Raw genomic sequence first — 17,750 nt, forward strand, 5'->3', positions numbered from 1 at the left:
TTGTTTTGACTAATTCACACGCCTATAGGCTGCTGGGGGTTTTGAATTTGGCCCACCGTGTGGTATGTAATACTATTTTCTGGCAGACTGTATGTTGACCTGAATCAGTCTCACTCTAGTCCTGGTGTTAATTATGTTAGATTTCCTCATGAGCATTATCATTGCTTACATGTGTAAGATAGGGACTCTATTTGGTCTGTGTTCCCAACACACACAACAATTCCCACTAACAGATGAAAAAACAATGACTGAGGCCCCTCACCTATCAGAGTTAGTCTTTACAACATTTTCTTAGCACAGGAAATACAAATATTTTCAGTTTTTGCACCTATTCCGCAGATATCCAATCCAAGTTCCCCGGGAAGGTTGCTATGGTGACATGGATGGCCGCCCAGGAGTGAGGAACTATGGGACGCTGGAACCAGAGGAGCTGTTTGATGTGTATTGTTATGTGGAGCATATTGATGGTAAAAAAAAAACTTGTGAATAGCTTCCCGTAAAAAGGCAGTGTGAATAGTGACAGTGTGAATAGCTCCCTGTAAAAAGGCAATGTAAATAGTGACAGTGTGAATAGCTCCCCAAAAAAAGGCAGTGTGAATAGTGACAGTGTAAATAGCTCCCTGTAAAAAGGCAGTGTAAATAGTGACAGTGTGAATAGCTCCCCGTAAAAAGGCAATGTAAATAGTGACAGTGTGAATAGCTCCCCCAAAAAAGGCAGTGTGAATAGTGACAGTGTAAATATCTCCCTGTAAAAAGGCAGTGTAAATAGTGACAGTGTGAATAGCTCCCCGTTAAAAGGCAATGTAAATAGTGACATTGTAAATAGCTTCCCGTAAATAGTGAGTGTGAATAGCTTCCTGTAAAAAAGGCAGTGTAAATAGTGACAGTGTGAATAGCTCCCCGTAAAAAGGCAGTGTAAATAGTGACAAGAGTAAATAGCTTCCTGTAAAAAAGGCAGTGTGAATAGCTCCCCGTAAAAAGGCAGTGTAAATATTGACAGTGTAAATAGCTTTCCATAAAAAAGGCAGTGTAAATAGTGACAGTGTGAATAGCTCTCCATAAAAAGGCAGTGTAAATAGTGACAGTGTAAATAGCTTCCCATAAAAAAGGCAGTGTAAATAGTGACAGTGTAAATAGCTTCCCATAAAAAAAGGCAGTGTAAATAGTGACAGTGTGAATAGCTCTCCATAAAAAGGCAGTGTAAATAGTGACAGTGTAAATAGCTTCCCATAAAAAAGGCAGTGTAAATAGTGACAGTGTAAATAGCTTCCCATAAAGGCAGTTTAAATAGTGACAGTGTGAATAGCTCCCCATAAAAAGGCAGTGTAAATAGTGACAGTGTAAATAGCTTCCCATAAAAAAAGGCAGTGTAAATAGTGACAGTGTGAATAGCTCTCCGTAAAAAGGCAGTGCAAATAGTGACCGTGTGAGTAAATGTGATTCTACTGAGCAATAATGTATGTTTGTAAGTTTGTGACAAAAAATAATAAAGGACAGTATGTCATTTTGCCAAGACAGATGCTTTGTCATTGTATATCATCATGTGTTCTGAAGGCACTCTGTAAAATGACTGTGTTGGGTGTCCTTAAAGGGATAGTTCACCCAAATTGCAAAATTACATACTGGTTTTCTTACCCTCCAAACAGTCTCTGAACAAAGTATGACAGCAATCCATGCTTTGATTTAGTTTCCCTGGTACTGTTTCCACATGCAAACCTTTTAGTATTCAGCATTTGTGGCACCATCCTAGTCATGGGACCGATATTAGCATTTTTCACGCATCATATTCAAATAATTTATAAGTGACTTTGTTGAGCTTCACAATTTTAGATACTTTCTGATTATTTGGACATGATGTGCGAAAAATGCTAATATCTGTCCCATGACTTTGAATGGGATGTGTGCCACAAATGCTAAAACATGGTAACAGTGCCAGGTAAACTAAACCAAATCATGGATTGCTGTCATACCTTTACCATAGACCACTTACAGGGCAAGGAAACCAATATATCATTTTGTAATTTGGGTGAACTATCCCTTTAAGTTACAGGCATGTAGGGATTTTAGCTAGTGGACAGAGTACACACTTTAGATGAGTCAGTGAATTTGTATTTACACGGCATACATTTTAGACATTGATAGTACTTTCCCTCCAAGGACAGATACAATACATATCAAATATTGATGTCAATTTCCCAACCGAGATCTCATTCTCCCATGTTTTCAGCCTTTTGTATTTTTCCAGATACTGCAGGAAAATAAAGGATCTAGGACAATCGTTCAGAGTCTAAATCCCATTAGGAGTCTAACACATGACCTTTTTTGTGCAGGGGAGGTGTTCCATGGCTCTGCCCCTAAGCAGCTGTCATTGAATGAGGCTTGGGCGTACTGCGAGAAGGAAGGGGCAGAGCTGGCTACCACAGGGCAGCTGTACATGGCGTGGAGTGAGGGTCTGGACCGCTGCAACCCTGGCTGGCTGTCTGATGGCAGTGTGCGCTACCCCGTCATCACCCCTAGAGCGCGCTGTGGAGGGCCTCAGGCAGGGGTCAAGACCCTGTATCGCTACAGCAACCAGACAGGCTTCCCTGAATCATCCAGCCGCCATGATGTTTACTGTTTCAGAGGTCTGAGTCTTGTACTGGACTAATTAGTAGTTAACCTCTACGGGATCACCATACTATTGTTTGAGGAGAGTGCACAAGTATGACCTTGAAAATGTAATAATAAACCAATTAGGCACATTTGGGCAGTCTTGATACAACATTTTGAACAGATCTGCAATGGTTCATTGGATCAGTCTAAAACATATACTGCTGCCATCTAGTGGACAAAATCTAAATTGTGCCTAGGCTAGAATGATACATTATGGCCTTTCTCTTGCATTTCAAAGATGACAGTAAAATAAAAATAAATAAAAAACGAATGTTACTTCTTTGTATTATCTTTTACCAGATCTAATGTGTTATATTCTCCTACATTAATTTCACATTTCCACAAACTTCAGTACTTAAGTACAGTACTTATTTCAGAGGTGTGTTTTTGGACTAGTTAGTTGTAGCATAGAAAATCGTTTTTTTTTATTGCAAGATATTTGTTAGATTGCATGCTTCCATGGATTATTTTGTGTTATGCAGAGAAAGTTTTATGTCCATTCATTAAACAAACACAATCTCACTGAGTCTCCTGTCTACTCCCTGTTCTTCTCAGGTAATGGGAATCCTCACACTGATGCCCCCATGGACTACATTGCCACTGAGCCAGAGGACATCGGACAAGATATTGTTGTTCTTATGGAGCCTGCCGAGGAGCTCCATCTGAGCCAGGATCCAGAGCAAGTGGAGCGAGAGGCCCAGAGTGTCCTGCAATCCCTCCCTGTCTTCCAGTCAGCTCCTGCTCGGGAGGACCTGCAAGGATCTCCCCCTACTTCCATGTCAAGCACAGAGGTCCCACTCACCCGTACAGCTTCCACCCAGTACCTCATCCAGCCTTTTGATGAGACTTCACTTCCTGTAGAAGAACACTACCACTCCCAGCATCCTACTTCATTACCCAGCACCTCCAGTGAGCCAGACTCCCTTCATGAAGAACACTACCACTCCCAGGATCCTACTTCATTACCCAGCACCTCCAGTGAGCCAGACTCCCTCCACGAAGGAGACTATCACTCCCAGAATTCTAGTTCACTACCCAGCACCTCCAGTGAGCCAGACTCCCTTCATGAAGAAGATTATCACTCCCAACATACTACTTCATTACCAAGCACCTCCAGTGAGCCAGACTCCCTTCATGAAGAAGATTATCACTCCCAACATACTACTTCATTACCCAGCACCTCCAGTGAGCCAGACTCCCTCCACGAAGGAGACTATCACTCCCAGAATTCTAGTTCACTACTCAGCACCTCCAGTGAGCCAGACTCCCTCCACGAAGGAGACTATCACTCCCAGAATTCTACTTCACTACTCAGCACCTCCAGTGAGCCAGACTCCCTCCTCAAAGGAGACTATCCCTCCCAGTATTCTACTTCACTACCCAGCACCTCCAGTGAGCCAGACTCCATCCTCAAAGGAGACTATCTCTCCCAGCATTCTAGTTCACTTCCCAGCACCTCTAGTGAGCTAGACTCCCTCCACGAAGGAGACTATCCCTCCCAGCATTCTACTTCACTACCCAGCACCTCCAGTAAGCCAGACTCCCTCCTCGAAGGAGACTATCACACCCAGAATTCTAGTTCACTACCCAGCACCTCAAGTGTGCCAGACTCCCTCCTCGAAGGAGACTATCACTCCCAGAATTCTAGTTCACTACCCAGCACCTCAAGTGTGCCAGACTCCCTCCTCAAAGGAGACTATCACTCCCAGAATTCTAGTTCACTACCCAGCACCTCCAGTGTGCCAGACTCCCTCCTCAAAGGAGACTATCACTCCCAGAATTCTAGTTCACTACCCAGCACCTCCAGTGTGCCAGACTCCCTTCATGAAGAAGATTATCACTCCCAACATCCTACTTCATTACCCAGCACCTCCAGTGAGCCAGACTCCCTCCTCGAAGGAGACTATCACTCCCAGAATTCTAGTTCACTACCCAGCACCTCCAGTGTGCCAGTGCCCAACTCCAGTTTCTACCGGCTCGAACTGGAAACGACCCCAAAATTCCCAGAGCCGTCCTACGAGCCACACAGACATTACCAGCCGATGCCAGAGATGAACCCGGAGGAACCCGACTACCAGCAGTCAGGCTCTTCCAAGCACTTCCAGCCGATGCCAGAGACCAACCTGGAGTTGGATCAACTGGAAGCCAACAACAGCACAACAGCAGGTAACCAGAGTCATCGGGAGAATGCACAAGAGACTACCAACATGGCCTTTGACCCCATAGAGAATGCTACCGAGGCACGTGACCCCACCGCAGAGAGAAGGCACAAAGAGGCGATTGTGGGAGAACCTGAGGAGACATCCATCTCGACCGAATCCCCGGGAGAGCTTGATCCCCACACAGTCTGGTCTACACTCCCCCCCCACGGAAGGGCAACCTCAGTGTGGTTGCCCCTGGATGGATCTGGAGATATGTCCCAAGGTATGGCTAATGTGGCAGCCAATTCCTCATGTACTTTGGGTTATAGCTTTATGATACATGACATTTAATATTTTTTGTATTTATTAGGATCCAATTAGTTGCTTCCGAGGCAGTGGCTACTCTTGCTGTGGTCCAAACAGGAATCAACACAGCAAATAATATACATAAATATACATAGCAAAACATTTACATTACAATTTAACCATTCAGCAGACGCCCCCATCCAGAGCGAAGCACAGCTAGTACATTCATCATAAGATAGCCAGGCGAGACAACCACATATCACAGTCGTATCCCAACCACGTATCACATACATAATACAATGCAAAATACAATACAAAATGCATAAAAATGTATGTGTGTCTTCTCACAGTCCCCGTCGTGCCGTAAGGTGTTCTTTTATCTAATTTTTGAATCTGGTTTTATTTGATAGCTTGAGTTACCTGGGGTGGCTGAGAGTTCCATTTAGTCATGGCTCTATTTAATACTGTGTGTTTCCTAGCCTAAGTTCTGGACCCGGGGACTGTGAAGAGTCCTCTGGTTGCATGTCTTGTGTGGTACCGATGAGTGTCCGAACTATGTGCCAACTGCTTCAACAGACAGTTCTGTACCTTCAACACAAAGACCAATAGCGATGCAGTCAATCTCTCCTCAACTTTGAGACAGAAGGGATTGACATGCATGTCATTGACATTCGCCCTCTGTGTACATCTGAGTGTGATACGTGCTGCTCTGTTCTAGACCAACTGCATCTGCCCATTGCATGAAAACATGCTTGTTATTTTAGAAGCAAGTGTATTTTGATCATACTTAAAAATAGTGTATAATGTAAAAAAATTCCATCGATAATATCTTGGATGTTACAGATGTTTTTGATCTTATAGATGTTACAGATGTTTTTGATCTTATAGATGTTACTCCTAACTCCTTTTCTCAAAAGTATGTACTTTGTCATTGTAGGGCTGTGTAGAACTTAAGACTTGATAATCATGCAATAATAATGTATATTGTACCTTCTTTACAGAGATAGACCTAGGTGTCCACCAGGGAATGCACACAGACAGATCCCCCACCTCTGAATTCTCTGACTTCACCACTCACATGTCTGCCTCCCCTGGAGCCACCAGCATCCCCAGTAAGCAGCAGACAGGAGTTTCGCATTCAAGCAGCATCTCATCTGGACTGGATCATTCTGAGGAGCTGGGACTGGATGTGTACTCCACAGTAGCTGTGTACTCCACAGTAGGTCATCCACAAGGAACCTCCCAGAGAACTTCCTCCGCTAGGCCGGAAGGCAGCACCAGTATAGATTTCGAGGGTAGCGACAATCCAGAGAGATTGGAACCTTCAGGAGCAGTGGAGCTGGAACCAAGGGAGTCTGATGAGGAGCACCTGGGGTCTGGAGAGGGCATTGCTACGACTGAGTCTCCAGACCTGTCCACCACCTCCCTGCTGCCTGTGGAGTTTACCACAATGGGCTATCAAACAACGGCCATGTCCAGAATAGAGGTGGATCCCACAACCACGGACCCTGAAGAAGACGGAAGTGGACATGAGTCAGGCACTGATGAACCATCCCCCGGACAAAAAGTTACAGTCTTCCCCCTTGAGTCGCAAACACCCAGTTGGGATCTGCACCATACCACCTCTGCACCCCAAGAGTCTCAGGACGACCTTGAATACAGCGGGGAACCCGCTTCCACCTCTTCCCAGACAGAGGTTCCAAACTCCTCAGCTGAACCTGTTCTGTTTGGGTCAGACTCCTTGTCCACCTCAAGTACAGATCCCACCGCTGCCACTATGTCCACATCCACCACGTACACATCCACAGAGTGGGCCACACAGACGTGGAGCCCCGTCACCTCCACTACACAAGGTCCCCCAGAGCCGGAGAGGGTGACGGCTCTTATGCCCCCTGTGGATCAGGGCCGGTTGGATCTGGAATTCGGCCTCACCCAGCCGCCGACCCTGCTCATCTTGCCCAATGAGAGGGCTGCTGTGGGCAGTTCCAGGAAGATTTCAGGTAACACTCGAGCCACCCTAACCAGCCTAACCGCCCTCCTCTTGCTGCTCGACACGGCGATGCACTAAACCCCGGCCTCTCCCACCCCAAGCTGCCTTGCTCCATTTTCTGTAAACCGCCACCCTCCCAACGGCTCCCCCCTCTTCGTCTGTCTCACTGTTTGTCTCAGCAGCCCACTCACCCTCCTCCCCCTCCCTCCCCCCTAAAGAGCACCCTGCTCCTTGTGATGCTCAAGAATTGAGCATTGAGAGATATATGGGACAACCCCCTTTTGACATTTGTCAAACAAACCAGTCTTGCTGTGCATGATGTTTTTTTTTTCACTCAAAGATTGACTTCTGTGAAGTACTGTATTGCCCGGACACACCATTTCTGTGAAAGAGAATTGCGATGCTTGATTGTCTCCCTCTACTCTTCCTGCAAGAGTGAAGTCCAACTTGCACCTTCACCGTCCTGAATGTTTCTGCATTCAAACAGTCAATTTTCTCTTACCGGGGGCCCATATTAGTTTGAGCACAATTCCAAGTGAAAAAAACGGACAAACATTTGTCCTTGCATTGTAACTCCACTAACTCTGAATGTAACAGCACTGACTCCCAAATGCAACACCACTGACATTTTATTGGTAAAGAATACAGATATTATGGATTTAATAGAGGGACAGTATCCCAATTACAAAACATCAGTAACTTTTTAAACTAACTCAGAAACTATTGAGTTAGTATATAGTAGAGAATGTATGGCAAAGAATGTCACTTTTATAACCATAATAAGGGAGTGTCCGGTTTTCAAGTCTTGTAGATATGTAAATTACATCTATCAGAATATTTGTAATGTTATTTGAGGTAAAAATGTCTGTAATGCCATCAATCTCCCAGTGTAACAAGACGTACCATTTGAAAAATGACAATGACCTCCTAGATGGCAGTCTGATCATAGTTTCTTCCAAATCTTTTAAACATTTGTAATGAGTAAGAGTTGCTAAATGCAAAATGGAAACTATTGAGGCTGGTTTATTGTTTGACGTTAAAGTATAGTCAGTGTGGCATGATTAGTGCCATGTCATCTAATCTAAGATGGGTCTTTGCAGATTGTGATTGTACTTTAGATGGCGAGTCAGAAGCAGCATCTCACAAGCACAGCTAACAGCATGGATTGTTCTTTAAACATGTGTGCTTTCTCCTCTAAGGAATGATCTCATACAGGATGGCCCAATCCATAAAACCATTCAACTAACAGACCATAAACCAGCCTGTTGGATAACTTACACAGAATTTTATAAAATGCTACATTTGCCGTCTCATTTTAGTAAATGTGCCTTTTCACAGAGCCGTAACCATTAAAGGTGAAAATCTCAATTAGAGGACATGGCCTTTAATTTTAGGTTTGCTTTGTCACTGGTGCTTTACATTCCTGACAGGTTAGGTAGAAGTTTCCCTTTTTATTTTTTATTTCACCTTTATTTAACCAGGTAGGCCAGTTGAGAACAAGTTCTCATTTACAACTGCGACCTGGCCAAGATAAAGCAAAGCAGTGCGACAAAAACAACACGGAGTTACACATGGGATAAACAAACGTACAGTCAATAACACAATAAAAAAATCTATGTACAGTGTGTGCAAATGTAGTAAGGTTAGGGAGGTAAGGCAATAAATAGGCCATAGTGCTGAAATTATTACAATTTAGCATTAACACTGGAGTGATAGATGTGCAGATGATGATGTGCAAGTAGAGATAATGGGGTGCAGAAGAGCAACAACAACAAAAATAACAAAATGGGGATGAGGTAGTTGGGTGTGCTATTTACAGATGGGCTGTGTACAGGTACAGTGATCGGTAAGCTGCTCTGACAGTTTCCCTAACCACTGACACAGCAGCTGATATTTTTTTTAATCTAATGGTTAAAATACTGGGTTGGGTAATCTGTTCCTACATCTGTAGTTAAGGACAACTTCTACATCAAACTTTCTCGACACTGAGGTAATGCCAGATGCAGGCTTTGTGAGTGTTGTTATAAACTCAATATGTGAACTTTGGTGCCATCTACTGGCTAATTGCATGCTCATCTAAAGGAAAGGAGAATTTGGACGTAACTTGTGGGAGGTAACTTGTGGAATTGACCACATCAAATCAAATTGTATTTGTCACATGCGCCAAATACAAAAAGTGTAGACCTTACTGTGAAATGCTTACTTACAAGCCCTTAACCAACAATACAGTTCAAGAAATAGAGTTAAGACATTTTTTTGTAAATAAACTAAAGTAAAAAAAAATCGAATCAAAAGTAACACAAGAAAATGACATAACAATAACAAGGCTATACACAGGGGGTACCAGTACTGAGTCAATGTGTGGGGGTACAGGTTAGTTGAGGTAATTTGTACATGTAGGTAGGGGTAAAGTGACACCAGCTGGAATGCGGTTTTAACCAATCAGCATTCCGGATTAGAACCACCTGTTGTATAATGTCAGATTTGTGTGTCCTCTAGTCTGACACGAGGCAATGTGATACTTTCAGTTAGATTCTTTTTGGTGTTATCTTGGTGTTTGGACACATTTTCATACCAAATCGTCTAATGTCTAAGTCTCACTCGCTCACTTCTGGTTCCAGCCCAGGTTACATTTACGGTAGATTGCAGAAATACCACTAAGGTATGAGGCATCCATAATGTGTCATAGTTCATTTTTACAATTGTCAGCAATCTTAACACTGTACTTTGGTAATATGTTCTCGGACCAGAATATAACATCTACACAGAGATACCTGCAAAAGTATAACCAATGGAAAACAGCATGAGAGGTTAATTGTAGGTAATCAATTGCAGATAAAGACAGTAATACTAATTCCCTTGCACTCTATCACATCACCTTCATCATCACAACACTGAAATCATCATCGTAATTGTCAACGTGATAGAAATGCCTTAGTCATCCTTGTCAGAGAGGGCGTACTTATCCGGAGAGTTAATAAGTACTTGCCCTGGTGAATAGTCAAGGAGTCAGTCAAGGTAATGGTGACATCTTCAGCAGACATGACAAGGACTATGTTTATTTTTTTTATATAATTATTTAACCTTTATTTAACTAGGCAAGTCAGTAAAGAAGAAATTACTATTTACAATGACGGCCTACCGGGGAACAGTGGGTCAACTGCCTTGTTCAGTGGCAGAGTGACAGATTTTTACCTTGTCAGTTCGGGGATTCAATCCATAAACCTTTCGGTTACTGGCCCAACGCTCTAACCACTAGGCTACCTAGTAAACATCCTTCTGGCAAGAGATGAGGCACCTGATTGGGCAGCCTTACAGACCTTCACCAACCTTGCTTTTTCTTTACGTCATCTCTGAAACTCTTTGTCTTCAACTCTTTTATCATCATACTCATATTTTAACCACGTTAAATATTGTTCTCTTCATCCTCTTTGCTACGCTGCCCTCACTGCTTTCTACACACTAAGCTGTAATCGTATGATATTATCATTGTATTATTTTCACTACAGTACAACTTTATTATTTACCACTATTACTACAGTAGTAGGTGTATATGATTATCAGAGCTGGCAGGACTGGCCTCTTGCTGTGTTTCAGATGCCTGTCTGGAGAACCCCTGTGCCAACGGCGGCACCTGCGTTGAGATGGGCGGGAGCACCAAATGCCTCTGTTTGCCCAGCTATGGAGGTGACCTCTGTCAGATGGGTGAGCTCCTCATTCAGCTGTTACACTACCTCTATAATTGTAAGAGTGCTATTAAAAAGTGTTATACTGCACCAGATGGCAGAATACTGGGCGACAGGTAGTCTAGCGGGTTAAGCTCAGGGATTTGCAGGTTCAAATAGTTGAAAAATATGCCAATGTGCCCTTGAGCAAGGCACTTAACGGTAATTGCTCCTGTAAGTCACTCTGGATAAGAGCGTCTGCTAAATGACTAAAATGTAACGTAATGCACCACCACATTCAGTAATAATAATTGTGGGTTTGTATGTGCTGAAGCAGATTGTCAGGCTCCGATGAGTGGAGCCACATTCCAGTTATCTTCGTAATAAAGAAGTAATTGGATATATACGGCCAAAACATAAACAAAGTAACAGAAGGTAAGACATTTGTACTAGTCTAGTTTAGTAGTACTAGTCTATTCATAACTAGTAGTACTATTAACTCAATCAATCAAAATATAAGTATTACACACTGTGGCTTTAAGAGCCCATTAATCACAAAGACCCACCTTGTTTTGAAGAGGACAATCCAGGAATTGGCTGTTCCATCCCTGAGCCCAACTCAAGAAAGGACAAAACCTTGCTTTTGGAACAATTGTCCCCTTCAGTTCAATCAGACGAAGCCTTTTCTTTAAGACCTGCTTGCTATGCCACCATGTTCCTGTCACAACAGATTTAGGGATGAGAAAATAGGAAAGGAAAGAAGGTGAGATGAGAAGTGTTCTTTAGATGGATGAACCTCATGGATCCATCTGCTCAGGGAATCAGGGGAACTGCCTCCCTGGGTTAGAATCATCTAGTTACAGAGTAAGGCCAGGATTCAATCAATGGCCATTTTCCTGACATTGGCGGTGATCCCATTCACGTCAACACTGGGCATGTTGGCTCAAGCTTAAACAATTTCCTTCAAAAGTCAAGTGTATTGAACGTGTCGATAATGTATCTTTGATTGAATCCCGGCCAAGGTCTGAAGGTAGTTTCGTTCAGATCCCCTCGTTGTTTTTACATCAACACCACCCCTTCGCTCTCTTTCCTGTTCAATGGTCAGAAAAGCTAAACGGATCTTACCTTTCCCTCTTAATCATTCAAATAAAAATAATTACGTCTAGTAAATCTCTCTCCCTCCCTCCTGTTCTGTCTTTTTAGATCTGGAGCAGTGTGGGGTGGGCTGGCAGAAGTTCCACGGGAATTGCTACAAGCACTTCAACCAGCGGCTGAGCTGGGAGGTGGCGGAGCAGCACTGTCGCATGGTGGGGGGCCACCTGGTGTCAATCATGACCCCTGAGGAGCAGGACTTCATTAACAGTACGGTGGGAGTGGTGACAGCGAGCCACCAAACTTCATACTCCACCTTTTCTCTTTCACTGATAGGCAACTCCATTTGTTAGCGTAGCGTACCATTTTACAGCATATTAATACATTGGAAATATAGCAGCAAGCTCTCAAGGGTTTGTGTGTGCTATTTATTAGCATAGGAAGGCCCATGACCCTGCTGTGCGGAAGTACTACATGCAAATGCTAATCTGGTTAATGAAAGAGGTAGTTCAGCAAAATTACTAAATAAATTAGATGTACACTTACCTTTAACCAGAGTGACAGACTGTGTACTAAGCCACTCTCACCAACTGCTGACATTAGCATGAATTACCATAAAAACAATGGGAGTGATGGGGGCAGCTTTAGCATGTTCTAAATTACGTGGCCACATTACTTCCAAGTAACTTCATGCCCAGTCAATTGGAAACACAAACCTCGGCAGAGTTGTTGATATTCGCAGTGGAAGCACAAAGACAAAGGCCTACTGTATAATTTCTTCGAGAAGTGATAGGCCTACTGCTTGAAAAGCAAATAAATGGCTTATTCTATCCGCAGATAACTATAAGGAGTATCAGTGGACTGGACTGAACGACAAGACCATCGAGGGGGATTTCCGCTGGTCCGATGGCAACCCATTGGTGAGTCCAGACAGACTGGTTTGACATAGAACAAGTACTGTGTCAAAACATGTCCACAGAGACACAGGAACCCAAGACATTAGCTCCCATGCTTCTAAACAACTACAGTTCTGTGTCTCTTACCTTGTCTTCACAGCTCTATGAGAACTGGTACAGGGGCCAGCCTGACAGTTACTTCCTGTCTGGAGAGGACTGTGTGGTGATGGTGTGGCATGATGCCGGGCGCTGGAGTGATGTGCCCTGCAACTACCACCTGGCCTACACCTGCAAGAAAGGCACCTGTGAGTAATGGACATGATGTTACTACAAACAAGCACCTATCTACCAGTGCCTTTACATACCTGTAACTACCTCTTTGCAATAGATTATATTGCTACAGTATACAGGAAATAGGTCACAGAGGTAGTTAACTTAGAGGTATGTAGAAGTAGTAGTAGATGTTTAATGCACACATTCAATACAGTCCTAAACTAATGTAATGCTCAAAATATAACTGAATGTGTACATTAGGACAAATAATCGTTCAACTTTTCATTCATATGTGTTTGATTTAGAAGACATTATCACCTACAGCCTTTAACTCCTCCCACAGCTTCATGTGGCCCTCCCCCCAAAGTCCGGAACGCATCTGCGTTTGGCAGAATCCGCCAGAGGTACGAGACGGACGCCGTTGTGCGCTACTACTGTGCCCAGGGCTTCCAGCAGAGACAAAACCCTCTGGTCAAGTGCCTGCCAGGTGGCAAGTGGGAGGAGCCCCAGATCCTCTGCATTCCTGGTATGAACAGTTCTATGATCAGCCCACCTATCTCTAACCCATGACCATGTTCCATTACACTTCTGATATTGCTAAATATGACTCAAGAACAGTTATTGGGATACAGTTCATTTCTCATGACAGACTGTCAGTAAGAATCTGCCTCACTAAAGAAATACTGAAGAATTTTGATTTAGTCAGTCTCACTGATTCTTTTAAAGAACTAAGGAGATGCTTAAGAGCAGAGACAGGGTTTTTTTTTAACCGGAAAGTTAGTTGTTTTGTAGTGGGGAGTTGCTGAATCTGCTTTAGCTCTGGAGGAAAACATCTATCTTTGGGTTCAAGGCTGGGATTCTATCAATCGCATTGTCGACAAGCGCACTGCACTTCACTTTTAAAGGTAGTTTACACTTGAGCCAACGTCCGCAGCGTTTACTGCGAATGCAATCTGCACGACCGTCAGGGAATTGCCTGTAGAAGGCACAATGTCAACTATCGACAGTGCTGTGCGCTTGTTGAAATGCGCCTTTCAAGTCAAGGCAATGCCATAACAGCAGGCAAAGCCAACCCAGAAAACTAGTGTCTAAATCAGACAATGTTCTCACTCTGGACATTATGTGGGAGGGACAAGATAAATGTATGAAAGGGATGAACATATGACACTGCCTTTTTAATCCAACAGATTTATCAGAAGTCTTTATTTTCAACTTGTTGGGGTTTCCTTTCAGGGGCAGGAAACACAGCACAGGTAGCAGGAGTAACATCACCAACAACAGGAAACTGACTGAAGAGGAATCACAAACAAAGAAAACGGCTCAATACTGGGACATCAAGGGGAACTTTTAAATTCCATACCACGTCCCATTACACTTCAAGAGTTTTCTTTCTTCATTGACCAGAGATCTGAAATGGCTGAACATGTGAAGGCAATATGGTGATCTTGAAAGGAGACAAGGAAAGAGTATTGGGACACAGGGTCAGTTTGGCATTTACATTCCTACTCCTCCCCAAAGCACATTGATCTGAAACTGTTGTTGGGATAGCCTGGGCTTTAGGGTCTCTTGCAGCCCTACATAGGATGCCATGAATTGCAATGGTGTGCTAGAATGCGGAACACGGAACATTTTCCGTGAAAAGTCCTTAGGCTTTCCGAAAATCCTGTCACTGACGCATATCTATTATCAGTAAGTCCTTGTCCATCCATCCGGATTGTACACTATATATATATAAAAGTATATGGACACTCCTTCAAATTAGTGCATTTGGCTTTTTCAGCCACACCCATTGCTGACAGGTGTATAAAATCGAGCACACTGCCATGCAATCGCCATAGACAAACATTGGCAGTATAATGGCCTTATTGAAGAGCTCAGTGACTTCCAACGCGGCACTGTCACAGGATACCACCTTTCCAACAAGTCAGTTCGGCAAATTTCTGCCCTGCTAGAGCTTCCCCCGTCAACTGTAAGTGCTGTTATTGTGAAGTGGAAACGTCTAGGAGCAAAAACGGCTTAGCCGCGAAGTGGTATGCCACACAAGCTCACAGAATGGGACCGCTGAGTGCTGAAGCACGTAATATGCGACAGTCCTCGGTTGCAACACTCACTACCGAGTTCCAAACTGCCTCTGGAAGCAACGTCAGCACAACAACTGTTCGTCAGGAGCTTAATAAAGAGGGTTTCCATGGCTGAGCAGTAGCACACAAGCCTAAGATCAACATGCGCAATGCCAAACGTCAGCTGGAGTGGTTAAAGCTCGCCGCCGTCGGACTCTGGAGCAGAGATGTTCGACGAGCAGGTGTCCACATACTTTTGGTCATGTAGTGTGTAATGTGTCGCTATCTGTAAAGAAACCGTCTGAACCTGACTTTTCTCCAAACTGGCACCTAACTCAAACTGTGTTAGACAGTGGTAGGATACACGGTAGCTCGTCTTGAGAAAAATTGGGTTCAGACGGTTTCTTTAACGATACCCACACATTGTACAATCCAGAAGGACGGACAAGGAGTAATGGATTATAAATATGCCTTCAGTAGCAGGATTTTTGGAAACCGGTATGCCTAAGGATTTTTCACCAAATATGTTCCCGGGCTCCAAGTTATAGCGATCTAGGATGCCATTGCATTCAATGTGCGACGTCAACTGTAGGCCCAGGTCTCTTGCTGGTTTTAAACAGGCGTCAGCACGCTAACGGTGTCAATCATTGTTTAGTGACTATTATTGTCAAATCAGCTTTATAAATCCACCCATCATATTTTAAACAACAGCTGGTCTGTTTGCAATGCCATTCATATTCCATCAGCTAGGGATTACCTGGGGTCTGTCCAGGAGGGGGAATGTTACAGAATGTTCAGATAGAAATGTATTGTGTAGAACAGATATGATTGTCCAGCCTGGCCTCAGAGCCATATTAAATATACTTTATGTAATTCTGAGCACCTCCAAGACGTATGATACCTACTAATGGTCTAGTTACTTGAGACAGAAACTCAAGTAGGGAGGTTGGTCGGGGAGGATGGGTGGGTGTAATCCGCGACAATCTAGCAATCCAAAGTTGCATGTGTGAGCCGCATCAGGGTCATCTGTAGCATTTTAGCTAATCCTTATTCTAAACTTAACCCAATTCACCTAACCTTTGCCGTTAGTTCCCCTAACCGCCCATGTAAATTCTCCCTGTAATTCTCCTTTGTTGTCACAGCGCAACAAGCAACCTGGCCTCAGATAAAGACCTGCAATACTATATGTCCTCCAAGACGTATGATAAGTTACATCACCCAGTTCGTATGTTTTGTATGACCGGGTAACACCTATGACACTGTACGTCCTCTAATTCGAATGATATTGTACGACTGCTATTCCATTCAGAATCTAATGTAACATATCACACTAAATTGAGTCTTAGACTGTCACAGATGTACGTACAGAATAATATGAATTGCCCTGAGACCACATTGGATTGCCTGTAGACTTGGGACTTGGGGACGAATGTAGTTCTATTAATAATATTTCTACCTGCAATGTTTTTGAACTTTTTATCTCACCGAGTACACTCCAGGACAGGTGAGTCATTATTGGGATGATTGGTTGAGTGTCAGGGAAGACGCACAACAGATTCTGTGTTCCATATCCAAACCTGTCCCACGTCACAACCTCTAGGTCCTTTGAGTCCCCTTCATAGAACTAAAAAGGACTGTATAGGTGTACACAATATTGTGGGAACTCTGCCAAGCCTACCGGGGGCTAGGTGTGGCTATTACCACATTGCTGATACCAATCCAACTATTTCAGATCCACAAGGTGACTTGACAAAGTCTTTAGAATAGAAGCAATGGTTGGTTTGGAATTGGAGCAGAAAAATCCCTGTCCTCCTAGGAACCCATATCAACTCTTGAACTCAGCATTATTTCCATCTCAACTTTCTCACAACCATAGATAGGCCTTCTTAGACTTTTATCATCAACAGACTTTATATGAAATATGGTGCTAACACCCTTGCCTATGATACATGCATGAAGTACATTTCATTTTTTAAATCATAAACAATCAAAATGGCACGTTTGTGCAGTAGGATGTTAGAAAACAAAACAACTCAAAACACAGCACGTTTATAAAGCCAATTCCATTATTGAACTAAAATGTAAATGTATTTATTCACTCTTAACTATTTTGGGGTGAAAAAGGCTAGTGAGTAGCCTGCAATTGTTTTTACAAGGGTGACAATGCCTTTACCGTACGTATCAATGATATTGATTAGATTTTGTTTCAAAGTATTGTTGAATTACTGTCCACTCTTCCCTCTGATAGATGCCCTACATTTTACTGATACAGTCCTATGAAAAGCTTTATGTTGTAATAAGGTTTTGTAGAATAAAGCAAGGATGTAATCAGTATTAACCACAAAGCCATTTTCAGAAATATTTTTTGTTTGTTCTTTATTTTCCCGATTTTATAAGTATATTTTACAGTAACACTCTTCCTTTATAAACAAAATAAAATAACATTAGAACGTTTCTGTGACTGTTTGTGTGCCTATTTAGTTGGTGTGGAGCGTCAACTGTTGAGAGGTAGTCAGAGGTTCAGGTGCATAAAATGGGGGAATTTATTTAACAGTCCAGGTGATGAGGAAGACTGTATCCAGAGGTTGTATTTACGCTGAACAAAAATATAAACGCAACATGTAAAGTGTTGGTCCCATGAAACGAGCTGAAATACAAGATCCCAGAAATGTCCC

General features: G+C 43.1%; 1 protein-coding gene across 3 annotated transcripts in view; it reads left to right on the top strand.

Moving 5' to 3' along the window:
- Positions 1-17,529, top strand: part of LOC106569870 (brevican core protein) — a 34,220-nt gene extending 16,691 nt beyond the window's left edge. For 2 of the 3 annotated variants that reach the window (XM_014141564.2, XM_014141562.2), the window contains exons 5-14: positions 340-467; positions 2,331-2,624; positions 3,208-5,076; positions 6,101-7,099; positions 10,663-10,794; positions 11,958-12,116; positions 12,684-12,766; positions 12,903-13,047; positions 13,359-13,541; positions 14,249-17,529. In XM_014141564.2, coding sequence (XP_013997039.2) covers positions 340-467; positions 2,331-2,624; positions 3,208-5,076; positions 6,101-7,099; positions 10,663-10,794; positions 11,958-12,116; positions 12,684-12,766; positions 12,903-13,047; positions 13,359-13,541; positions 14,249-14,304 — 4,048 coding nt within the window. In that variant the 3' untranslated portion in view covers positions 14,305-17,529. The remainder of the gene's footprint in view (positions 1-339; positions 468-2,330; positions 2,625-3,207; positions 5,077-6,100; positions 7,100-10,662; positions 10,795-11,957; positions 12,117-12,683; positions 12,767-12,902; positions 13,048-13,358; positions 13,542-14,248) is intronic. The other variant, XM_014141563.2, reaches the window with a different exon arrangement.
- The last annotated feature ends 221 nt before the right edge of the window (positions 17,530-17,750 follow it).

The sequence above is a fragment of the Salmo salar genome, chromosome ssa14 (genome assembly GCF_905237065.1).
Source record: "Salmo salar chromosome ssa14, Ssal_v3.1, whole genome shotgun sequence".
Classification (NCBI taxonomy): domain Eukaryota; kingdom Metazoa; phylum Chordata; class Actinopteri; order Salmoniformes; family Salmonidae; genus Salmo; species Salmo salar.